Genomic DNA, 27,271 nt, shown 5'->3' on the forward strand with positions numbered 1-27,271 from the left:
AAATATCTTCTTCCAGTCTGCAGGTTGACTTTTCATTTTGTTGATTGTTTCTTTCACTGTGCAGAGGGTTTTTTTTTTAAATTTTTTTACTTATATTCAAGTTAATTAACATACTGTGTCGTACTGGTTTCAGAAATAGACTCCAGTGATTCATCCCTTACATATACATCCAGTGTTCATCTCAACAAGTGCCCTCTTTAATGTTCATCACCCATTTGCTGCACAGAAGTTTTTAGTTTGATGCAATCCCACTTGATTTTTGCTTTTTTGTTCCACTGTTTTTAGTGTTATATTAAAAAAAATCATTGCCAAGACTGAAGTCAAGGAGATTGTTCCCTGCATTTTCTTCTAGAAGTTTTATGGTTTCACATCTTCCATGTAAGTTTTTAATCCATTTCGAGTTAATTTTTGTGAGTGGTGTAAGATAGGGATCTATGGCTCTTGACTCTGTTCCACCTGTCTATTCTGTTTGTATGTCAATACCATATGGTTTTGATTACTATGCTTTGCGACATAATTTGAAATCAGGGAGCATGATACTTCATCAGTATTGGTGATATATTCTCTTTAATTTATTTTTTGTATATCTATGTATGGATTTACTACAATTCATTTATTCACTCACTTCCATTATTGGATATTCCTTTGTTTCCTAATTGGGGCTATTATGAATAAACTTGCTTTAAACATTCATGGGCAAGTCTTTGTATAGACATATATTTTCAGATTTCTTATGTAAATACCCAGGGGTGGAATTTTTGAGTTATAGAGAAGGTGCATGTTCCAGTTTTGATGCTAGAATTGAGGAATTCATGGAAGGCAGCTATAGTTTGATGTTTATATTGCAATGGATACCAGACAGTTCACATGTTCCTTCAGAAAAAAAGTGTTAAAATTTGAGGGTAGCTGTTGATGCTTTTCCTCCTGGCTCAAACATATTCTAAATACAGGTATTCCCCACTTTTTGAAAGTTTGTGTTATGCCACCTCACTTTTACAAAAGACCCACATTGGTACTGTTTTTGATAAGCAAAAGAAATCAAAGATTTTCACTTGTATAAAAAAGGCTCAAAGCAATACTAGCAGTCAGTGTTTCTTTTTACAGTGACCTGTTGCAGAGGCAATGAACACCTGAGCAGACAGAGTGGCCCTGCCAAGCTCCTTCCCTGGGAGCTACACTCAGCATGTCAGCATCAAGCTCTCACAGCTTTGAAGTGTGTCTGTGAGCATCTGTGCTTTATCTCCATTTATTTTGTGCATCCATTAACAAGATGTGCCCTAACGTATCAGAAAAGCCCAAGACAGGTCCAGAAATGCTCACAAAATTTTCCACTTAAATACGTCGTAATTGATTCTTTGCTTCATACCATTTCATAGGAACACTCTATATTCAGATAACGGGAGATGTCTGTGTAGATCTAGTTTCAACAAAGCTAAATTTACCTCCTCCCCCATCAGAGATGACCTATGGGACATCTATCTGTGTAGCATCAGAAACATTTTCCCCCTTTTCTTGGAAAAGCCCCCAGAGAAACCACTAAGAGTTGTTATATAGCGTTCCTAAACAATGCTGTACAATTTCCTGAGCAATACCAGTTACAAATGGAGATTTTAAAACATCAGGGTGGGTGTGGGTGATCCAGGGGAAAGAATATATATAAAGATGTACAGAAAATCTGCAACTAGATAGCAGGGATTGGATTTAGAGGGTGGCTGAATGTGGAGGACTAGTTACTTCATTCTTTAGACTTCTGAAACCAAAGGGATTCACAAACTGCCTTTATGAGGGAGGAGAAGTGGGGGAAAAATTAAGTGTGGTTTAGGCACAGTAGTGCTCATGTGATAAGGACCAAAGAGGTAATATTATAGGCAAGCAAATGTCTGCACAATAATAGAAAAGCAATCAAAATCAGAACTTTGGAAAAGACTGCACAATAATGTCTTCTCCCTGTGGATGGAACAGTCTTCCTTGGGAAGTGGTAAAATCTCTACCAGTGAAAATGAATTAGTGCAAGAGTTGGAAGGAATTCCAGTGATAGTGGACCCCAACTTCCCCATGACAACATTCGTGACATATGTCATTCTCCCTTTGCTTCAGTACATCTGATGACAGGAATCTTTTTGTCTTACTAGGGATTTCTATCTGCATGAATGAATAACAATCCGACAACCCTAATCTACTTTCCTATAACTTTTCTCATTCATCATATGTATGACCTTCAAGTGTGCAAAATAATACAAAAGGCAATTACTTGCCTTTACTGCAAGTACTCAAACCAGTTTTAATTATCTCCAATTTCACAACAAAAGGAAAGAAAAAAGAAACAAAACAAACAAACAAACCAACAAACAAAATCTTTAGGATTCCAAGCATCTTGCAACCATGTTTCCCATACTCCAGATACTCTGATATTTCCATACACACACTAATTTGTTAAGGTATTTATATACAAGCAAGAGGATCAACCAAAAAGGACATTTTGAAATCCATCCATCCATCCATTTATTCTACAACTCTTTTCTTGTGCCAGTTACTATGTTAAGTGCAAGAGACACAGCAGTGAACAAAATAGACAGCAATTCCTGTGCATATAGATTTTTAAAATTCTGGTGAGCGACCAAGGAACATGGTAATCGCTGTGGAGTACAGAAAATGTGGCGAGGAAGAGATTATGCCAAGTTTGGCAGAGGTCTAGGGTTTGCGGTTTTGGATTAGGGTAAGGAAAAGCCTTACCTTGGGTCTGACACTGAGATCAGACCTGGAACTGGTGAAGGTATTTAGCATGGCATTTTCTGGCAAATAACAAAGCAGGCAGTGAAAGTGGCAAGTGGAAATGCCATGGATTGTACAAATGCTTGCTGAATTTGAGAAGAATCCAGTAGGCACGGAGAGGCTGAGGGGATCAGGGTTAGAGCAGTGGGAGGCAATCCTAGAGATGTCAGAGAGTTCTAATTGTACAGGATGTTGTAAATAAATACAGGGATGTCACTTTTGCTCTGAGTGAGATGTAAGGAGCCTAAAGGTTTATGGAATGCCTAGATTTGTCTCATTTATTTTGTAAAGCAAAATAATGTAATAATACTAACAATAATTATGAATGCACTATATATTTTGCTTATTATGTTCCAAGTGGTGGTGAAAATTTCCATGGTATACTTAATGTTTCCATGGTTTGCTCATTTTACAGTTGGGCAATTTGCTTTAACAAGCCATCGGTTCTAATCTTTTCGTACTTTCTAGAAGGAAAATTGCTTTTATCATTTTTACATGTTGACATATTTTTGTATGGCATCACTTGAAAGTTTTCACTTGTTAAAAGTAATGGGTAAAATCACACAAACAACTACCTGAGGCTAAATTGCTCTGTCTTTCTCTTTCTTTCTTTCTCTTTCTTTCTTCTCTTTCTCTTTCTCTGTCTCTCTCTCTCTTTCTTTCACACACACACACACACGCAATGGAGAGATAAAATTGAAACAATCAAAATTAGAACTTTTGAAAAGACTGTTTAATGGGGTAGACTGAAATATAACAAAGGAATATATAAATTAATTTTTATAAATGCAATAAAATATAAAATATGTTGCTGTGCGAAAATGAGTAAGTCAAGTTGCAAACAATAGCTAAGGAAAGACTTTTCAAACATAAGAGGATTTTTCTCAGAAACAAAACAGAAAAGAAAGAGATCCTGAAGTCATAATTTCAAGCAAAAATCTTTCAGGTTAAATCCACATACCAGGACATAGAAGAAAGGTAGATGGAACTGTTTTCAAAAAACAAACAAATTAAGAATGCTTTTCCCTATCCAATATAATTTTCATAGTTATTTGGGACTAAACATAATATACCAAAAGTAACTAAAATAATTATGATTGTTGTTCATCTTTTATTTAGGAATAAAACTGATGTCCTACCATCTTCTTGTATAGGACATTTTTATTGGTATAGAAAGTAACATGCTTTGCAATTGACTATCATGTATGGAGTCAACAGCTCCAGCCTGACAACAAGATACTTCATTCTCAATGGGATTCCTAAACTGGAAGCTGCACACAGGCTGACAGCTCAGAGCCTGGAGCCCACTTCCGATTCTGTGTCCTCCTCTGTCTGCACCTCTGCTGCTTGCATTCTGTCTCTCCCAGGGTCTCAAAAATAAACAAACATTTAAAAAAAAACTATTTTCAAAGAAGTTTTATAGAAAATCTGAAAAATGAACAGGATTGCACAAGATTGACTCAATTATTTTGTGAGATTATTATATGTGAGAATTTTGAATTTAACATTTCTACATTTTATATAAGGAGTCAAAGGCATAAAGTCAATAGAAAAAAGGTTTGATATTAGTCTTGGGTTTCCCCCTGGTTCCTTTGAAGCAATAAATACGTGTAGAAACTAAAAACTTACCTTGCCAAACTATACTTGCCTAAGTATAGTTTGCAAAGGTAAAGTACTGCCACCTGTTGTAGTGATAAGAACTCTGGTCGCAGTGAAAGCCAGGAGTTTGGGGGTCATAAAAGAGGACAGTCCAGAGGAACAAAGGAGAGAGAGAGAAGGGGTGGAATAGAAGGGAAAGGAGGAGAGCTGATCACACTCTGAATATTGTACAGGAAGACGTGGTACAATGCAAAAGAACAAGCAGCGATGATTTTAAGGAAAGGAAAAGGACAGATTTGGAGGAGGGGTGCAATATTCTCCACGTCTTATTACTACAAATATAGGCACTTCATTTAGACTAACATCTATATTAATTGTTACATTACAAGTATATAGTTATTGAATATTACACATAATAACTATAAAATGAGTAAATGAAGTACACAAAACTTTTTATTTTTTTAAGATTTTATTTTTGAGTAATCTCTATACCCAAGGTGGGGTTCAAACTCACAACCCCGAGATCCAGAGTAGCATGATCTACCAATCGAGCCAGCCAGGCTCTCCTGAGGTATAGAAAACTTTTTAGGGTGGTTATTCCTCTGTATTGGATTTACAAGTGATTTTCTAACTTTTTAATACTTTTCTGTGTTTTCCAGAGTTTCTACATAAAGGACGTATTTCTTTAGTAATAAGAGAAAAAACAGGTTTTAAGTTTATTTATGTCTTTTGAGAGAGAGAGAGAGAGAGAGAGACAGAGAGACAGAGCAAGCAAACTTGAGCAGGGGAGGGGTAGAAAGAGAGGGGGAGAATCCCAAACAGGCTCCACTTTGTCAGCGTGGCCCGATGTGGGGCTCCAACTCATGAACCGGGAGATCATGACCTCAGCAGAAATCAAGAGGCTGACATTTAACCCACTGCACCACACAAGTGCCCTGAGGGGGAAAAAAAAGTTATTGATGTTCATCACCACATTTGGTGGTCACATTTCTCACTTGGGAAAAGGCATTAACTTTAATGCGTTTTGTTTTTTTTGTTCCCTTTTCTACTCAGAAGCTTCTAAATATAGATCTGTTACCACCAGGCCAGAAGTTTATTCTCTTTCAATGAGAATCCCTCTGAGACATCTAATTCTGGAGCCTCAGTCTACGTGGGACATCTCACTGGAGATTCTCCAGGGAAACAAAAATCCTATGTAAGAAGATGTCATCCCAGATTTTGAAGAACTCCTAAGTACTCTCAGCCATGAATAGAATTGTGCCTGACACTGAGGTGAGTTTGGGAAATTTTCACAAATGGTTATTTTAGGAAAGGTAACAACATTGATGGCTAAGAACACAATGGCCTAGAATATGCAGACAGTTTTAAAAATAGACATTAGCAAGGGGCAATGAATTCCTCTTTCCCTTTCACTTCTGCAGGGGTAATGAGTCTCTTTCTTCCTGTGTGGCTTCTGCTGGACTCTTACTTTCCAGTCACCCACTCATTTTATTGTGGTGTTCACATAAAAGACAGCGGACACGGGAGATTGTAATCTTTACATTTCTCTGGTCTAGGGCAATGAAATGCTGGTTCCTCCATGGGGGGGACATTTCTGGAGAGGTCTGGGAGAACTCTCTCACAAGAAGAGTTTATTTACATGAGAGGCAATCACCTTAGGAGCCAAAGACCATGAGCCAGTGAACCTTGTATTCTTCTGTATACTCTTTCCGTGGTGACTTCTATGTACCCTGGCCAATAGGAGTGGACACAAGAGTGATTTCCAGATGATTTAGGTAACAGGAATCTATGTCTTGTGTCTTTAGAGCCATGTGCTACATGTCATCGTATTGCAAGTTTCTACACAGTCCTGCTGGATGGGGGATTGTTCGGCATTGATTTGCTGCATGGAAAGGTGCCCACCCGGAGCTTAAGGACCATTTTATTTTTTTCAATGGAGAGAAATAGTTGACCATTTGGTAACTACAACTTTCCTCAAACATCCCTGAGTCTGTAAATTCCTTGAACCATCACTCAGTTCTATTTTCTTTACAAGTATTAGCAATCCAAAAATATGATATTATCTTTTTTACTGATAAACTGTCCAGTTATAATAAAAGAAATATTATTTACATTAAGCATTATAGACAATTAGTAATCCTTAGACCTTCAAGGGCTTCCTAAATATAAAGCTTGTATTAAAAATGGCTTGGAAACTAATTTAAGAAAATGCAGAAAAGCAGAGAAGCCATTTATGAAGTTGGGGGTATCTGATTGAATTCATCTCTTCAGTAAAATTTTTACAAAAATTCCATAAAACTTGCTAATGATTTAGAAGCAGAAGTGCTTTGTTTCTTCTCAAGAACTTCCTTTGAAATTTCATTGTGTAAGAAAGCATGATATTGATATCAGATACTAAGTTCTTACTAATTCAAACAATCATTTGCTCATATATATTTTTATTGAGTATCTAAAATGTGTTACCTTAAGCACGTTATAGGGAACATTATGGGAAGACTTTACCTGGATCATTAGCTTTCTTCATAATCTTCAAGGCAGGACAAAAGTCCTGTTGATAAGAACTAGTCGGATTAGGGTGATCCTCGAAACATACTCACATGATCATAGTGACAAGACTCAGAAAGAATCTGAGAGGAGAGAATAAAAGTGGCATATTGGAAGACAATTATGGCCCAGTTCACAGAATGTGGAGGAATATAAGAGGTGTGCTGGAACTTTAGAAAGTGAGGGTAGATACTTAGACAAAATATTCAATGAGCCTCCAAGTAGTACTGTTTAGTTATTTTTAGACACCACAGTTCAAAGACTGTCTTGCTAGAGTAGAGGAAAAAAATAACAAGCTGCTACCATGACAAGGTTCATGGCATTTGTGAGTATTATTACCTGAACTACTCCCTCTTATGTGGTTTCTAAGCCCACCTCTCTCTCTCCTATGCAGAAAGCAAATGCTGATAAAGAGCATAAAATGCTCTCCTCTTCTCCACAGTCATGTGCGGGGAAAACAGCTCCAGCCTGACCCCGGGATTCTTTATCTTGAATGGGATTCCTGGGCTGGAAGCTGCACACACCTGGATCTCCCTGCCATTCTGCTTCATGTACGTCATCGCTGTCGTGGGGAACTGCGGGCTCATCTACCTAATCAGCCATGAGGATGCCCTGCACCGGCCCATGTACTACTTCCTGGCCCTGCTCTCCTTCACAGATGTCACCCTGTGCACCACCACTGTACCCAATATGCTGTGCATATTCTGGTTCAACCTCAAGGAGATTGACTTTGATGCCTGCCTGACTCAGATGTTTTTCGTCCACATGCTGACTGGGATGGAGTCTGGGGTGCTCATGCTCATGGCCCTGGACCGCTATGTGGCCATCTGCTACCCCTTACGTTATTCCATCATCCTCACCAACCCTGTCATCGCCAAGACCGGTCTTGCCACCTTCCTGAGGGGTGTGCTGCTCATTATCCCATTCACTTTCCTCACCAAGCGTCTGCCCTATTGCCGGGGCAACTTCATTCCCCATACCTACTGTGATCATATGTCTGTGGCCAAGGTGTCCTGTGGCAATTTCGAGGTCAATGCTGTCTATGGTCTGATGGTTGCTCTCCTTATTGGCGTGTTTGACATCTGCTGTATTTCTGTGTCTTACACTATGATATTGAGAGCGGTAGTGAGCCTGTCATCTGCAGATGCTCGTCACAAAGCCTTTAGCACCTGTACATCCCACATATGTGCCATTGTGATCACTTATGTTCCAGCTTTTTTCACTTTTTTTGCCCACCGTTTTGGAGGACACAATATCCCCCACCACATTCACATCATTGTAGCCAACCTTTACCTGCTCCTACCTCCTACAATGAACCCTATTGTTTATGGAGTCAAGACCAAGCAGATCCGAGAAGGTGTGTTCAAGTTTTTACTTGGAGACAAGGTTGTCTTTACTCAAGACAAATGAATTGGAAAATATACATATTGCTTAGTAGGTGGGGGGGGGGGGATAAAAAAAAGTGACTAAAATGGTATTAAACACATGAGTCCCTCTAATACGTAGATTCTCTGAAGGCTTTGCAAATATATACTATGAAACATTTCTCCTGTAAAGATCTGTCTAGGAAGAGAATGCAGAATAAAAAATTATATACCCATTCTTTACAAGTTTTATGTTTTACATAGGGTTTACAGACTCATATGTCTAGTGAGAACTGGCAGGTAGTAAGATGACTGATGCAGACCTGGTGTCAAAGTTCTATTGTGTGAGAGAAGTGGAGGCTATGGGGAGTGATGGGGAGCAAGGATGTGCTCTCTGTAAAGAACAAATTTACACAAATCAAGCATGTTATTGCAATGGGTAATAGGCCCAGTGTTGCAATAACCTCCAGTATTTTATTTTATTTATTTTATTTATTTTATTTTTTTAATTTTTTTTTAACGTCTATTTATTTTTGAGACAGAGAGAGACACAGCATGAACGGGGGAGGGGCAGAGAGAGAGGGAGACACAGAATCGGAAGCAGGCTCCAGGCTCTGAGCCATCAGCCCAGAGCCCGACGCGGGGCTCGAACTTGCGGACCGCGAGATCGTGACCTGAGCTGAAGTCGGACGCTTAACCGACTGAGCCACCCAGGCACCCCATATCCTCCAGTATTTTAAAGACAAGCTGGATTTAGATGTTTTCTCTCATCTAAAATTGGGTAAATCCAATTTTAATTATTGGATAAATGATTTTAAAAAATTTTTTAACGTTTATTTATTTTTGAGACATAGAGAGACAGAGCACAAACAGGGGAGGGTCAGAGAGAGAGGGAAACACAGAATCTGAAACAGGCTCCAGGCTCTGAGCTGTCAGCACAGAGCCTGACGCGGTGCTCAAATTCACAGACTGTGAGATCATGACCTGAGCCAAAGTCAGACACTTAACCGACTGAGTCCCAGGCACCCCTGGATAAATGATTTTTTAAAAATACCCTATATTTTATTCAAGACATGTCTAGGAGTTATTTTTTCCCCCATTTCAACAGTTAAACCTCCATTTAGGATGTGCTTATGATATATAATTTTGATCTTTTAGCGAAACAGACAAAAGCAATGAATTAATTGCTAGTATGTGTTATAATTCATTCACTAATTCATTAATTTTTTGAGAAACTTATTTAGGTCATATTATTTGTCATACCTTAGTTTTCATGAAGATGAGACCACCCCTTGCCTCAGGGTGCTCAGAAGCTAGGCTCTGGCCAAGTATGCACAAGAGGAATCGTAAGTGAAAGAAAGAAGAGGTGTGATAAAAATTTATGCAGTATGGAAAGAAGAAAAGTTGGTAGGGAAGAGTGGGGGAAACATGAATTTTGTATTCAGATAGTCCCAAAATTTAAATCTTGTGTCTTAATTTCTAGTCATTAGACTTTAACAGGCTATTTTAATCTCTCTAAATTTCAGCTTCTATACTTTTTATTGATTGTGGGAAAAACATACCACAAAAATTTATCTGTCTGGTTAAATGCTCTAATGTAAAAAACAAAAAACAAAAAACAAAAACAAAACTTTAGTATAATTTCTAATATATACTAACTACTTAATAAGTTATACTGAGATTGCTGTTTTTATTATAACCTATGTGTTTCAACTCTGATTCCTTCTGAACATCGTAGTTTGAGGAGAAATCTTTCCAATTATATAGGCAGTAGAAAATCAATTTTATTTTATCTCCCAAACATGTCATCAAAATCAGCCAACAAGGTTTTCTGGATACCTTCTATGTGACTGACTCCATGTTATGCACCGAAAAATATAAAAGAATACAAGAACACTAATGCATTTCTAGTCTAGTAGAAGACATAAAATGCAGTTGAATCATTATTTTAAAATGGTAACAAGGTCATTGTACAAAAACATTATTACAAAATTCATGAAAATTAAATGCTTATCAACGGCCATTAGGGATGGTAGGTAAAGATTTTACAGAGAAGGCACTAGATGAGCTGAGTCTTGATATGTGTGTATTTTAAAAGAAAGAGTGGATGGGGATTATTATTTTTAAAAATGCAAAATAGGCTACACAATCATCGCCATTCTGAGCCTAGAGATGTTTCACGGTGACAGGAGATAAACAAGAAAGAAGGAGGAGCAAAAGACTGGGTTGGAAAGGCAGATGGAGGCACCACCCGGAAGTGCCCTATGAGTTTCAGCATGATCTCAGTAGGCCAGCCGCTGCTCTTCAACTTTGAGAGATACCAAGTTCTTAGAATTGCCCTTGACCCAAAAGCAGTTACAGCCTCATTTGTCACTTGCCTGGACTCCTCAGATCTCCAACATAACCTCTGCCTCTTAAGCCTGTCTTGCTCTTTCTTCCTTCTCCAAAGTTCTTCTCTCATTCCTAGAAAGTCCATTTCTCAATTTCTACTCACTTCTTCAGCACCCCACAAGAGCTTCCCAGCATTTGAGTCATTCCGGCCAAGGGAAGATTCCTTATGTATTCCTCCTGAGTTACTTTCTGTCAAAGGGTTGACAGCTTGACCCCACAGAAAAATGGCTTTCAAGAAAATAGTAAGAACAGCAAGAAACATACCCAGCATTTATTTTCCACGTACTTTTCCAAGAATTGTATACATATTTGATCCTAAAAACAACTATCAGAATGATGCTGTTTTATGCCCAGTTTACAGATAAACAAACTGAGGCACAGAGAGGTTAAATGACTAAATGAAAGCCACATACCCAGTAAGAGACAGAGCATGGATTTAAACTCAGGCCATTTGGTTCCAGAGTCTTTGATTGTAATGTCTATAATGTACTGTGTGGTTTCTCCAAGAGATTAAAAACTTAAGGGTTTGTGGCTCACTCTTTATGACTGGGATGGTGAAAAGTCCCGTGATGACCCTGCACTACCTCAAATGATTTATTTTATATTTTTTTGGACAAAATGACATACTAAAATACAGAGGCCCGACATCAGATTCTTCAAGGTGCCTCACAGGACAGTGTCATGAGCAAACATTATTATTGCCTCTTTTCTGGTTCACTCTGACAGATGACTGCTACAAAGAGCCTGAGGACAAATTTTTGCAAGTAAATACTTCACATTGAAACTTCTGGACTTGCTCCCACCGTGAATGTAAATATCAATTCCTTGTTCCAATGGGACCAAATCAAAGATGACCCGAAGACCATATTTGCAAGTGTTGCCTAGTACTCCTGATTTTCTTTACCTTGCTCTCATTTTTTATAGTGGTAGTTCTATTTTAAGATACATTTTTTAAAATTTTTATTTATTTTTAAATATGAAATTTATTGTCAAATTGGTTTCCATACAACACCCAGGGCTCATCCCAACAGGTGCCCTCCTCAATACCCATCACCCATCCTCCCCTCCCTCCCACTCCCCATCAACCCTCAGATTGTTCTCAGTTTTTAAGAGTCTCTTATGCTTTGGCTCCCTCCCTCTCTAACTTTTTTTTTCTTCCTTTCCCTCCCCCATGGTCTTCTGTTAAGTTTCTCAGCATCCACATAAGAGTGAAACATATGGTATCTGTCTTTTTCTGTATGACTTATTTCACTTAGCATCACACTCTCCAGTTCCATCCACGTTGCTACAAAAGGCCATATTTCATTCTCATTACCACGTACTATTCCATTGTGTATATAAACCACAATTTCTTCATGTATTCATCAGTTGATGGACGTTTAGGCTCTTTCCATAATTTGGCTATTGTTGAAAGTGCAGCTATAAACATTGGGGTACAAGTGCCCCTATGCATCAGCACTCCTCTATCCCTTGGGTAAATTCCTACCAGTGCTACAGCTGGGTCATAGGGTAGATCTATTTTTAATTTTTTGAGGAACCTCCACACTGTTTTCCAGAGCGGCTGCATCAGTGTGCATTCCCACCAACAGTGCAAGAGGGTTCCTGTTTCTCCACATCCTCTCCAGCATCTATAGTCTCCTGATTTGTTCATTTTAGCCACTCTGACTGGCATGAGGTGATATCTCAGTGTGGTTTTGATTTGTATTTCCCTGATGAGGAGTGACATTGAGCATCTTTTCATGTGCCTATTGGCCATCTGGATGTCTTTTTAGAGAAGTGTCTATTCATGTCTTCTGCTCATTACTTCACTAGATTATTTGTTTTTTGGGTGTGGAGTTTGGTGAGTTCTCTATAGATTTTGGATACTAGCCCTTTGTCTGACATGTCATTTGAAAATATCTTTTCCCATTCTGTTGGTTGCCTTTTAGTTTTCTTGATTGTTTCCTTTGCTGTGCAGAAACTTTTTATCTTGATGAAGTCCCAATAGTTCATTTTTGCTTTTAATTCCCTTGCCTTTAGGGATGTGTCAAATAAGAAATTGCTGCGGCTGAGGTCAGAGAGGTTTTTTTCCTGCTTTCTCCTCTAGGGTTTTGATGGTTTCCTGTCTCACATTCAGGTCCTTCATCCATTTTGAGTTTATTTTTGTGAATGGTGTAAGAAAGTGGTCTAGTTTCATCCTTGTGCATGTTGCTGTCCAGTTCTCCCAGCACCATTTGTTAAAGAGACTGTCTTTTGTCCATTGGATATTCTTTCCTGCTTTGTCAAAGATTAGTTGGCCATACTTTTGTGGGTCTAATTCTGGAGTCTCTATTCTATTCCATTGTCTATGTATCTGTTTTTGTGCCAAAACCATGCTGTCTTGATGATTACAGCTTTGTTTTTAGTTAGAGGATAAATTCTGGGATTGTGATGCCTCCCGCTTTGGTCTTCTTCTTCAATATTACTGTGGCTATTCGGGGCCTTTTGTGGTTCCATACAAATTTTAGGATTGCTTGTTCTAGCTTCGAGAAGAATGCTGGTGCAATTTTGATTGGGATTGCATTGAATGTGTAGATTGCTTTGGGTAGTATTGACATTTTAACAATATTTATTCTTCCAAACCATGAGCATGGAATGTTTTTCCATTTCTTTATATCTTCTTCAATTTCCTTCATAAGCTTTCTATAGTTTTCAGCATACTGATCTTGTACATCTTTGGTTAGGTTTATTCCTAGGTATTTTATGATTCTTGGTGCAATTGTGAATGGGACCAGTTTCTTTATTTGTCTTTCTGTTGGTTCATTATTAGTGTATAAGAATACACTAACGCAACTGATTTCTGTACATTAATTCTGTATCCTGCGACTTTGCTGAATTCATGTATCAGTTCTAGCAGACTTTTCTGGTTTTCCATGTATAATATCACGTCATCTGCAAAAAGTGAAAGCTTGACTTCATCTTTGGTAATTTTGATGCCCTTGACTTCCTTTTGTTGTCTGCTGATGCTAGCACTTCCAACACTATGTTAAACAACAGCAGTGAGAGTAGACATCCCTGTCGTGTTCCTGATCTCACGGGAAAAGCTCTCAGTTTTTCCCCATTGAGGATGATATTAGCTGTCGGCTTTTCATAAATGGCTTTTATGATGTTTAAGTATGTTCCTTCTATCCAGACTTTCTTGAGGGTTTTTATTAAGAAAGGATGCTGAATTTTGTCAAATGCTTTTTCTGCAGCGATTGGCACGATCATATGGTTCTTTTCTTTTCTGTTATTAATGTGATGTATCACATGGATCGATTTGCAAATGTTGAATCAGCCCTGCAGCCCAGGAATGAATCCCACTTGATCATGGTGAATAATTCTTTTTATATGCTGTTGATTTTGATTTGCTAATATCTTGCTGAGAATTTTTGCATCCATATTCATCAGGGATATTGGCCTGTAGTTCTCTTTTTTTGCTGGGTCTCTGTCTGGTTTAGGAATCTAAGTAATGCTGGCTTCATAGAATGAGTCTGGAAGTTCTCCTTCCCTTTCTAGTTTTTGGAACAGCTTGAGAAGGATAGGTATTATCTCTGCTTTACATGTCTTCTAGAATTCCCCTGAGAAGCCATCTGGTCCTAGACTCTTATTTGTTGGGAGATTTTTGATAACTGATTCAATTTCTTCACTGGTTATGGTCTGTTCAAATTTTCTATCTTCCTGTTTGAGTTTTGGAAGTGTGTGGGTGTTTAGGAATTTGTCCATTTCTTCCAGGTTGTCCAGTTTGTTGGCATATAATTTTTCATAGAATTCCCTGATAATTGCTTGTATTTCTGAGGGATTGGTTGTAATCATTCCATTTTCATTTATGATTTTATCTGTTTGGGTCATCTCCCTGTCTTTGTGAGAAGCCTGGCTAGAGGTTTGCCAATTTTGTTTATTTTTTCAAAAAACCAACTCTTGGTTTCATTGATCTACTCTACAGTTTTTTTAGATTCTATATTGTTTATTTCTCCTCTGATCTTTATTATTTCTCTTCTTCTGCTGGGTTTGGGGTGTCTTTGCTGTTCTGCTTCTATTTCCTTTAGGTGTGCTATTAGATTTTGTATTTGGGATATTTCTTGTTTCTTGACATAGGCCTGGACTGCAATGTATTTTCCTCTCAGGGCTGCCTTCGCTGCATCCCAAAGCGTTTGGATTGTTGTATTTTCATTTTCATTTGTTTCCATATATTTTTTAATTTCTTCTCTAATTGCCCCCATTGACCCATTCATTCTTTCATTCCTTAACCTCCATCTTTTGAAGGTTTTCCAGACTTTTTCCTATGGTTTATTTCAAATTTCATAGCATTGTGAGCATGGTATGATCCCAATTACTTTATATTTATTAAGGGCTGTTTTGTGACCCAGTATGTGGTTTATGCTGGAGAATGTTCCATGTGCACTCGAGAAGAAAGTATATTCTGTCGCTTTGGGATGCAGACTTCTAAATATATCTGTCAAGTCCATCTGATCCAATGTATCATTCAGGGCCCTTGTTTCTTTATTGATCCTGTGTCTAGATGATCTATCCATTGTTGTAAGTTGAGTATCAAAGTCCCCTGCAACTACCACACTCTTATTAATAAGGTTGCTTACGGTTGTGGTTAATTCTTTTACATATTTGGGGGCTCCAATATTCGGCGCATAGACATTTATAATTGTTAGCTCTTCCTGATGGATAGACCCTGTAATTATTATATAATGCCCTTCTTCATCTCTTGTTACAACCTTTAATTTAAAGTCTAGTTTGTCTGATATATGTATGGCTACTCCAGCTTTCTTTTGACTTCCAGTAGCATGATAGTTCTTCATCCCCTCACTTTCAATCTGAAGGTGTCCTCAGGTCTAAAATGAGTCTCTTGAAGACAGAGAATAGATGGGTCTTGTTTTTTATCCATTCTGATACCCTATGTCTTTTGGTTGGAGCATTTAGTCCATTCCATTCAGTGTTGTTATTGAAAGATATGGGTTTAGAGTCATGGTGATGTCTGCAGGTTTCATGCTTGTAATGATGTCTCTGGTACTTTCTGGTCCTTGCAACATTTCACTCACGGAGTCCCCCTTAGTATCTCTTGTACAGCTGGTTTAGTGGTTGATGAATTCCTTCAGTTTTTGTTTGTTTGGGAAGACCTTTATCTCTCCTTTTCTGCATGACAGACTTGCTGGATAAAGGATTCTTGGCTGCATATTTTTCTGTTCATCACACTGAAGATTTCCCTCCATTCCTTTCTGGCCTGCCGAGTTTCAGTAGATAGGTCTGCCACTAGTCTTATGGGTCTCCCTTTATAAGTTAGAGCCTGCTTATCCCTAGCTTCTTTCAGAACTTTCTCTTTATCCTTGTATTTTGCCAGTTTCACTATGATATGTAGTGCAGAAGATCAATTCAAGTTATGTCTGAAGGGAGTTCTCTGTGTCTCTTGGATTTCAATGCCTGTTTTCTTCCCCAGATCAGTGAAGTTCCCAGCTATGATTTGTTCAAGTACACCTTCAGCCCCTTTCTCTCTCTCTTCCTCTTCTGAAATTCCTATTGTACGGATATTGTTCCATTTGATTGCATCACTTAGTTCTCTCATTCTCCCCTCATACTCCTGGATTTTTTTTTATCTCTCTTTTTCTCAGCTTCCCTTTTTTCCATAATTTTATCTTCTAATTCACTTATTCTCTCCTCTGTCTCTTCAATCTGTGCTATGGCCGCCTCCATTTTATTTTTCACCTCATTTATAGCATTTTTTGGCTTCTCATGACTATTTCTTAGCCCCTTGATCTCTGTAGCAATAGATTCTCTGCTGTCCTCTATGCTTTTTTTAAGCCCAGTGATTAATTTTATGACTATTATTCTAAATTCTTATTCCATTATATTGTTTAAATCATTTTGATCAATTCGTTAGCTGTCGCTACTTCCCGGGATTTTTTTTTTGAGGAGACTTCTTCCATTTTGTCATTTTGGGTAGTCCCTGGGGTGATGCCGAACTGCAGAGCACTTCTCCTGTGCTGTCTGGAGTAACTTGTGTTGGTGGGTGGGGCCGCAGTCAGACCCCGTGTCTCTCCCCAGCCCACCGCTGGGGCCACAGTCAGACTGGTGTGTACCTTATCTTTCCCTCTCCCAGGAGCAGGACTCACTGTGGAGTGGTGTGGCCCCTGTCCGGGCTACTTGCACACTGTCAGGCTTGTGGTGCTGCTTTGATGTGATCTGGCTTATTAGCCAGGGTGGATCCACAAGGTGCACAGGGGTGGGAGGGCCAGGCTTAGCTCACTTTGCCCTAGGTGGTCTCCTGTTGGAGGGGCCCTGAAGCACTGGGAGGGAGGCAGACCCGTGGGAGGGAGGGATCCACAGAAGCACAGCACTGGGTGTTTGCATGGTGCAAGCAAGTTTGGTGACGGGAAATGGTTCCCTTTCGGATTTCGGCTGGGAGATGGGAGAGGGAGATGGCACTGGCCAGCGCCTTTGCTCCCCATGGAGCTGAGCTCTGTCTTCCAGGGCTCAACAGCTCTCCCTCCCATTGTCCTCTTGCCCTCCCGCTCTCCAAGCAGAGCTGTTGACTTATAACACTCCTGAGGTTAAGTCCTGCTGGCTGTCAGAACTCACGGAGTCTGGCCCTTCTGCTTTTGCAAGCCAGACTCGGGGGCTCTGCCTTGCCGGGCGGGCTGCCCCTCCACAGCCTGGCTCCCTCCTGCCAGTCTATGTAGCATGCACCGCCTCTCCACCCTTCCTACCCTCTTTCATGGGCCTCTTGTCTATGCTTGGCTCCGGAGTCCATTCTGCTAGTCTTCTGGTGGTTTTCTGGGTTGTTTAGGCAGATGTTGTTGGAATCTAAGTGATCAGCAGGATGAGGTGAGCCCCGAGTCCTCCTAAACCACCATTGTCTCCACTGCAATCTTGATAATATATCGATACATCTTTTTTTTAATGTTTATTTTATTTTTGAGGCAGAGAGAGACAGAGCATGAGCAGGGGATGGGCAGAGAGCAAGAGACACAGAATCTAAGCAGGCTCCAGGCTCTGAGCTGTCAGCACACAGCCCAACACATGGCTCAAACTCATCAACTGCGAGATCATGACCTGATTCAACATCAGACGCTCAACTGACTGAGCCACCCAGGCACCTCTATTTTATGATACATCTTACCTATTCATTATGTTACTGTTTCTTGGATGCCCTTCCCAACTCTGCTCTTTAGGATTTTAGTATCATGACCACAGATCTTTACCTTATTTGTTTACTGATGTGTTTCAAATCCAGGGTGATAGCCTGTCACATGATAGATGCAATGAAAGCATTTCATCAGGGACTTAATCTAGACAACGTGAGTAGGAGACTCAGAGTTGAGAAAAGGACATTTCATTTGCCACCTGAAAGTAGACAAAGAGCCAACTAGACAAAAAAAAAAATGATCCATATATGACATGTCTTATCATATAGTTATCCTGTAAATTATGAAACTCTCATTTTATTTTATAACATAGTATGAACATTTTCATGCCAATAAGTATACCCCCAACTTATAATTTTTGTTCTAGATAGTGATCATATATTTTGTTTTGTAGGGATGGAAAAGTTTCTTTTTAGGCTGGTCTGAAAATTAAACTGATAGAGAGTCTAGCATAAAAAAAGCATGCACATTTTATTGAATTTTTACATGTACATGGGAGCCTTCACAAGAGAATGAAGTGAAGAAATGACCAGAGCAGGAAGCTTTTATACTTTATAGACAAAGAAACAATAGGTTTGGGGAGAATTGAAACAGAGGTTTGGGCTCTGGGAAGTAAAAGGTGAAGAAGTAAATAAAAAGGTAACAGTGTAACAAGGTTTGTTTATAGGTTCCTATGATGCCATTGCTGGGCTGGGAAGTCTGTCTCCACTAAAAGAATTTATTTCTTGCCTCAAAAAAAGGGGAAACTGGGGTTGGAGGGAAGATGGCGGCGTAGGAGGACGCTGGGCTCACCGCGCGTCCTGCTGATCACTTAGATTCCACCTACACCTGCCTAAAGAACCCAGAAAACCACCAGAGAATTAGCAGAATGGAGTCTCCGGAGCCAAGCGCAGACGAGAGCCCCACGGAAGAGGGTAGGAAGGGCGGCGAGTCGGTGCGCGCTCCACGCACTGGCGGGAGGCAGCCGGGGCGGAGGGGCAGCCCGCCGGCCAAGCAGAGCCCCCGAGTCTGGCTGGCAAAAGTGGAGGGGCCGGACGGACTGTGTTCCGACAGCAAGCGCGACTTAGCGTCTGGGAGGTCATAAGTTAACAGCTCTGCTCGGAAAGCGGGAAGGCTGAAGGACAAAGGGAGGGAGAGCTGCTGAGCCCCCGGACGACAGAGCTCAGCTTGGCGGGGAACAAAGGCGCTCACCAGCGCCATCTCCCCTGCCCATCCCCCAGCCAAAATCCCAAAGGGAACCAGTTCCTGCCAGGGAACTTGCTCACTCTGTGCAAACACCCAACTCTGTGCTTCTGCGGAGCCAAACCTCCGGCAGTAGATCTCACTCCCTCCCACTGCCACAGGACCCTCCTAAAGTGGATCACCTAAGGAGAAGCGAGCCAAGCCTGCCCCTCCTGCCCCTCTGCACCTTACCTACCCACCCCAGCTAATATGCCAGATCCCCAGCACCACAAGCCTGGCAGTGTGCAAGTAGCCCAGATGGGCCACGCCACCCCACAGTGAATCCTGCCCCTAGGAGAGGGGAAGAGAAAGCACACACCAGTCTGACTGTGGCCCCAGCGGTGGGCTGGGGGCAGACATCAGGTCAGACTGTGGCCCCGCCCACCAACTCCAGTTATACACCACAGCACAGGGGAAGTGCCCTGCAGGTCCTCACCACTCCAGGGACTATCCAAAATGACCAAATGGAAGAATTCCCCTCAGAAGAATCTCCAGGAAATAACAAAAGCTAATGAACTGATCAAAAAGGATTTAAATAATATAACAGAAAGTGAATTTGGAATAATAGTCATAAAATTAATCACTGGGCTTGAAAACAGTATAGAGGACAGCAGAGAATCTCTTGCTACAGAGATCAAGGGACTAAGGAACAGTCACGAGGAGCTGAAAAGCGCTTTAAACGAAATACAAAACAAAATAGAAACGACGACAGCTCGGATTGAAGAGGCAGAGGAGAGAATAGGTGAACTAGAAGATAAAGTTATGGAAAAAGAGGAAGCTGAGAGAAAGAGAGATAAAAAAATCCAGGAGTATGAGGGGAAAATTAGAGAACTAAGTGATACACTAAAAAGAAATAATATACGCATAATTGGTATCCCAGAGGAGGAAGAGAGAGGGAAAGGTGCTGAAGGGGTACTTGAAGAAATTATAGCTGACAACTTCCCTGAACTGGGGAAGGAAAAAGGCATTGAAATCCAAGAGGCACAGAGAACTCCCTTCAGACGTAACTTGAATCGATCTTCTGCACGACATATCATAGTGAAACTGGCAAAAACAAGGATAAAGAGAAAATTCTGAAAGCAGCAAGGGATAAACGTGCCCTCACATATAAAGGGAGACCTATAAGACTCGTGACTGATCTCTCCTTTGAAACTTGGCAGGCCAGAAAGGCTTGGCACGATATCTACAGTGTGCTAAACAGAAAAAATATGCAGCCGAGAATCCTTTATCCAGCAAGTCTGTCATTTAGAATAGAAGGAGAGATAAAGGTCTTCCCAAACAAACAAAAACTGAAGGAATTTGTCACCACGAAACCAGCCCTACAAGAGATCCTAAGGGGGATCCTGTGAGACAAAGTACCAGAGACATCACTACAAGCATAAAACATACAGACATCACAATGACTCTAAACCCGTATCTTTCTATAATAACACTGAATTTAAATGGATTAAATGCGCCAACCAAAAGACATTAGGGTATCAGAATGGATAAAAAAACAAGACCCATCTATTGGCTGTCTACAAGAGCCTCATTTTAGATCTGAGGACACCTTTAGATTGAGAATGAGGGGATGGAGAACTATTTATCATGCTACTGGAAGCCAAAAGAAAGCTGGAGTAGCCATACTTATATCAGACAAACTAGACTTTAAATTAAAGGTTGTAACAAGAGATGAAGAAGGGCATTATATAATAATCACAGGGACTATCCATCAGGAAGAGCTAACAATTATAAATGTCAATGCACCGAATATCGGAGCCTCCAAATATATAAAATAATTACTCATAAACATAAGCAACCTTATTGATAAGAATGTGGTCATTGCAGGGGACTTTAACACTCCACTTACAGAAATGGATAGATCATCTAGACACACGGTCAATAAAGAAACAAGGGCCCTGAATGATACATTGGATCAGATGGACTTGACAGATGTATTTAGAACTCTGCATCCCAAAGCAACAGAATATACTTTCTTCTCGAGTGCACATGGAACATTCTCCAAGATAGATCATATACTGGGTCACAAAACAGCCCTTCATAAGTTTACAAGAATTGAAACTATACCATGCATACTTTCAGACCACAATGCTATGAAGCTTGAAATCAACCACAGGAAAAAGTATGGAAAACCTCCAAAAGCATGGAGGTTAAACAACACCCTAATAACGAATGAGTGGGTCAACCAGGCAATTAGAGAAGAAATTAAAAAATATATGGAAACAAACAAAAATGAAAATACAACAATCCAAACGCTTTGGGATGCAGTGAAGGCAGTCCTGAGAGGAAAATACATTGCAGTCCAGGCCTATGTCAAGAAACAAGAAAAATCCCAAATACAAAATCTAACAGCACACCTAAAGGAAATAGAAGCAGAACAGCAAAGGCAGCCTAAACCCAGCAGAAGAAGAGAAATAATAAAGATCAGAGCAGAAATAAACAATATAGAATCTAAAAAAACGGTAGAGCAGATCAACGAAACCAAGAGTTGGTTTTTTGAAAAAATAAACAAAGTTGACAAACCTCTAGCCAGGCTTCTCAAAAAGAAAAGGGAGATGACCCAAATAGATAAAATCATGAATGAAAATGGAATTATTACAACCAATCCCTCAGAGATACAAACAATTATCAGGGAATACTATGAAAAATTATATGCCAACAAATTGGACAACCTGGAAGAAATGGACAAATTCCTAAACACCCACACTCTTCCAAAACTCAATCAGGAGGAAATAGAAAGCTTGAACAGACCCATAACCAGCGAAGAAATTGAAACGGTTATCAAAAATCTCCCAACAAATAAGAGTCCAGGACCAGATGGCTTCCCAGGGGAGTTCTATCAGACGTTTAAAGCAGAGATAATACCTATCCTTCTCAAGCTATTCCAAGAAATAGAAAGGGAAGGAAAACTTCCAGACTCATTCTATGAAGCCCGTATTACTTTGATTCCTAAACCAGACAGAGACCCAGTAAAAAAAGAGAACTACAGGCCAATATCCCTGATGAATATGGATGCAAAAATTCTTAATAAGATACTAGCAAATCGAATTCAACAGCATATAAAAACAATTATTCACCATGATCAAGTGGGATTCATTCCTGGGATGCAGGGCTGGTTCAACATTCGCAAATCAATCAACGTGATACATCACATTAACAAAAAAAAAGAGAAGAACCATATGATCCTGTCAATCGATGCAGAAAAGGCCTTTGACAAAATCCAGCACCCTTTCTTAATAAAAACCCTTGAGAAAGTCGGGATAGAAGGAACATACTTAAAGATCATAAAAGCCATTTATGAAAAGCCCACAGCTAACATCATCCTCAATGGGGAAAAACTGAGAGCTTTTTCCCTGAGATCAGGAACATGACAGGGATGCCCACTCTCACCACTGTTGTTTAACATAGTGCTGGAAGTTCTAGCATCAGCAATCAGACAACAAAAGGAAATCAAAGGCATCAAAATTGGCAAAGATGAAGTCAAGCTTTCACTTTTTGCAGATGACATGATATTATACATGGAAAATCCGATAGACTCCACCAAAATCTGCTAGAACTGATACATGAATTCAGCAAAGTTGCAGGATACAAAATCAATGTACAGAGATCAGTTGCATTCTTATACACTAACAATGAAGCAACAGAAAGACAAATAAAGAAACTGATCCCATTCACAATTGCACTAAGAAGCATAAAATACCTAGGAATAAATCTAACAAAGATGTAAAAGATCTGTATGCTGAAAACTATAGAAAGCTTATGAAGGAAATTGAAGAAGATATAAAGAAATGGAAAGACATTCCCTGCTCATGGATTGGAAGAATAAATATTGTCAAAATGTCAATACTACCCAAAGCTATCTACACATTCAATGCAATCCCAATCAAAATTGCACCAGCATTCTTCTCGAAACTAGAACAAGCAATCCTAAAATTCATATGGAACCACAAAAGGCCCCAAATAGCCAAAGTAATTTTGAAGAAGAAGACCAAAGCAGGAGGCATCACAATCCCAGACTTTAGCCTCTACTACAAAGCTGTCATCATCAAGACAGCATGGTATTGGCATAAAAACAGACACATAGACCAATGGAATAGAATAGAAACCCCAGAACTAGACCCACAAACGTATGGCCAACTCATCTTTGACAAAGCAGGAAAGAACATCCAACAAAAAAAGACAGTCTCTTTAACAAATGGTGCTGGGAGAACTGGACAGCAACATGCAGAAGGTTGAAACTAGACCACTTTCTCACACCATTCACAAAAATAAACTCAAAATGGATAAAGGACCTGAATGTGAGACAGGAAACCATCAAAACCTTAGAGGAGAAAGCAGGAAAAGACCTCTCTGACCTCAGCCGTAGCAATCTCTTACTTGGCACATCCCCAAAGGCAAGGGAATTAAAAGCAAAAGTGAATTACTGGGACCTTATAAAGATAAAAAGCTTCTGCACAGCAAAGGAAACAACCAACAAAACTAAAAGGCAACCAACGGAATGGCAAAAGATATTTGCAAATGACATATCGGACAAAGGGCTAGTATCCAAAATCTATAAAGAGCTCATCAAACTCCACACCCGAAAAACAAATAACCCAGTGAAGAAATGGGCAGAAAACATGAATAGACACTTCTCTAAAGAAGACATCCGATGGCCAACAGGCACATGAAAAGATGTTCAACGTCACTCCTTATCAGGGAAATACAAATCAAAACCACACTCAGCTATCACCTCACGCCAGTCAGAGTGGCCAAAATGAACAAATCAGGAGACTATAGATGCTGGAGAGGATGTGGAGAAACGGGAACCCTCTTGCATTGTTGGTGGGAATGCAAATTGGTGCAGCCGCTCTGGAAAGCAGTGTGGAGGTTCCTCAGAAAATTAAAAATAGACCTACCCTATGACCCAGCAATAGCACTGCTAGGAATTTATCCAAGGGATACAGGAGTACTGATGCATAGGGGCACTTGTACCCCAATGTTTATAGCTGCACTTTCAACAATAGCCAAATTATGGAAAGAGCCTAAATGTCCATCAACTGATGAATGGATAAAGAAATTGTGGTTTATATACACAATGGAATACTACGTGGCAATGAGAAAAAATGAAATATGGCCTTTTGTAGCAACGTGGATGGAACTGGAGAGTGTGATGCTAAGTGAAATAAGCCATACAGAGAAAGACAGATACCATATGGTTTTACTCTTATGTGGATCCTGAGAAACTTAACAGAAACCCATGGGGGAGGGGAAGGAAAAAAAAAAAAAGAGGTTAGAGTGGGAGAGAGCCAAAGCATAAGAGACTGTTAAAAACTGAGAACAAACTGAGGGTTGATGGGGGGTGGGAGGGAGGGCAGGGTGGGTGATGGGTATTGAGGAGGGCACCTTTTGGGATGAGCACTGGGTGTTGTATGAAAACCAATTTGACAGTAAATTTCATATATTAAAAAATAAAAAATAAAAAAAAAAGAAGGAACCCCCACCCCCCCCAAAAAAAGGAAAAAAAAATGAGAACAAACTGAGGGCTGATGGTGGGTGGGAGGGAGGGGAGGGTGGGTGATGGGTATTGAAGAGGGCATCTTTTGGGATGAGTACTGGGTGTTGTATGGAAAACATTTGGACAATAAATTTCATATATTTAAAAAAAAATTAAAAAAAATTAAAAAAATTAAAAAAATTTAAAAAAGGGGAAACTTATTCTGTGCTTACTTCTTAATTGCTTTTAGCTCAAAGTAATTTTTATGCCAAAGAGGCATATTGTGAGTTTATAGATTCCGGTCTTTCAGTTTTATACAGGAATGAAATTGAATATTCAAAATTACCAAACACTGTATAGTGAAATAAAATATCTCACAACCCAAAACTCCTCTCTGGAGGCAACCACCATCATCAGATCCTACATGTTTTTCCAGAATCTTCCAAGTGCGTAGACTTTTTAAAATCTAAATGGTAGTATACTCAGTGCTTCACTCTTTTTCATTTTATAATATATTTTGTTATTCCTATATGCCATATCTCTTTATACACAACTTCTTTTATCTTTGTATGATAATTTCCCTCTTTTACATTTGGAGTATATCTTGACAATGTTGGGGGGGGCAAAAACTGTACAAATCTCATTTTATCCATTTTAGCTTAAATGAAGCTTAAAAATTATTTCTGGGAGGAATTGTCAGATCATAGGTTATCTTCTCCTTCTTCAGAAGGTGATACCAATTCACACCCCCATGAGCATAGGACAAGATCAAATTTTTCCTACATCCACTAAAAAGTGTTTTAGCAGGTTTTCAAATATTTGCCATTTGGAGAGGTAAAACAATGTATCTTTGTAATTTACATGTTTTCTTCTTTTGAATGAAATTAACCATACATCCTTATATTTATAATTGATTGGTTTTTATATGCACTATCTATCCTTACCTTCACTTGCTGTTTTATTAAGAATTTGAAAGTGATTTTCTACAGCTGTTTACTTAGTGAGGTATTCATTCCTTTGCCTGTGATATGAAACACATCCTTCTGTGCCCTTGGGTCTCTCTCTGGATGTTGTTTGTGGCTATTTGTGAAAGGGAATTAAAAAAAAACATTTAAATGTTTTTATTTATATTTGAGACAAAGAGAGATAGAGCATGAGCAGGGGAGGGGCAGAAAGAGATAGAGGGAGACACAGAATCTGAAGCAGGCTCCAGGCTCTGAGCTGTCAGCACAGAGCCCGATGCAGGGCTCAAACTCACAGACTGTGAGATCATGACCTGAGCTGAAGTCGGGCACTTAATCGACTGAGCCATCCAGGCACACTGGGAATTCTTTAAAGAGTGAAATGTATTGATCTTTCTTTTAATGGCTACTCAGTTTTATTGCAAGTTTAGGATAGTTTTTGTTCATCTGAGGTTATTAAAATAAAAATATTCTCTGGGGTGCCTGGATGGCTCAGTTGGTTAAGCATCTGACTTGGCTTGGGTCATGATCTCACAGATAGTGAGTTCGAACCCCACGTCAGGCTCTGCTCTGGCAGTGCAGAGCCTGCTTGGGATTCTACCTCTCTCTCCCTCTTGCTCTCTGACCCTCTCCCACTTGCATTCCCTCTCTCTCAAATACATAAATAAATAAACTTAAAAAAATATTATCCCATATGTTCGTCTATATTGTTCTTTTATTTTAACCCTCACTACTTAAAATAAGTGAAATGTAACACATATTCACAACAGTGCACTAAGCTTAATAAATTGTCAACACTCATGCAACTACAGCATAGATCAAGAAGTAAAACACTGCCAGCCCCCGGAAGCCACTGTCACGACTTTTCTACTTACTACCTTTCCTTCCACATACATTCAAATAGTAACCACTATCTTAACTTTTTTTGCCAATATGTTAATGGTTTTCTCTGTGTACTTTCATCATTTAGCATGCATCCCTAAATGTTTAGCTTGATATATTCTGTATTCTATCTTATATGAATGGAACCATATAGTATATGTTCTTTTGTGTGCCTGGCTTCTATTGCTCAACATAAGAATAATGCATGTTGTTGCACATATCTCTGATTCAGGCATGTCTATTGCTGCATAGCAATTCATTATGTGAATATAGCACAATTCCTTTAATCCATTCTACCATCAATAGGCATTTAAGTTAGTTTCAAGTTTGGGCCATTATGAATAATATTTTCACACATTTCTTCATACTCATTCATATGCATGGCATTCCCCTGATCCAGGTTGATCTGTTAATGGATTCTTCTGAATGCCCAACCATCCAAAAGCAGAGACCAATGTTTGAACTTCTGATACAAGACCATTTCCATGGGAGAACGGCCAGCCAATTGTTGGTGGATTCCATGATGATGAGAGTAATAGCAGGGGTATCATTTCCTTATGTGAGGAGACATGAATGTCAAATACAAATATGCCTTTACTGTCTGCAATACTACTCACAGAACCACTACTTGTGCCTAGAGTTCATATTATACTATTCTGAGGCCAAATGAACTCATTTTTCAAATAGAGTTGTAACACTGTAATCACACCAATAGGATTCATGAAATTTACTATGTACTTTATTACCCAAAGCAGATGGGCTGAGAGAATAAAAGGATAGATTATACATGATAAGGAAAGCTGACAGCTGGGAAAAAATCTTCAAATAAGAGGTGCTATTCCCTACAGCATATGGTATATGCTTGAATAAGGACAATTTATGGTGTCATATCCTCTCTAGCCATATTTC

At 39.5% G+C, this 27,271-nt stretch overlaps 1 protein-coding gene across 1 annotated transcript; it reads left to right on the top strand.

The window, feature by feature from the left end:
* Nucleotides 1–7,359: 7,359 nt before the first annotated feature.
* LOC102959293 (olfactory receptor 52N2) lies at nt 7,360–8,325 on the top strand. Its single transcript, XM_007083133.1, has one exon. The coding sequence runs from the start codon at nt 7,360–7,362 to the stop codon at nt 8,323–8,325; it is 966 nt and encodes a 321-aa protein (XP_007083195.1).
* Nucleotides 8,326–27,271: the final 18,946 nt, after the last annotated feature.

This window comes from Panthera tigris, chromosome D1, assembly GCF_018350195.1.
Source record: "Panthera tigris isolate Pti1 chromosome D1, P.tigris_Pti1_mat1.1, whole genome shotgun sequence".
Classification (NCBI taxonomy): domain Eukaryota; kingdom Metazoa; phylum Chordata; class Mammalia; order Carnivora; family Felidae; genus Panthera; species Panthera tigris.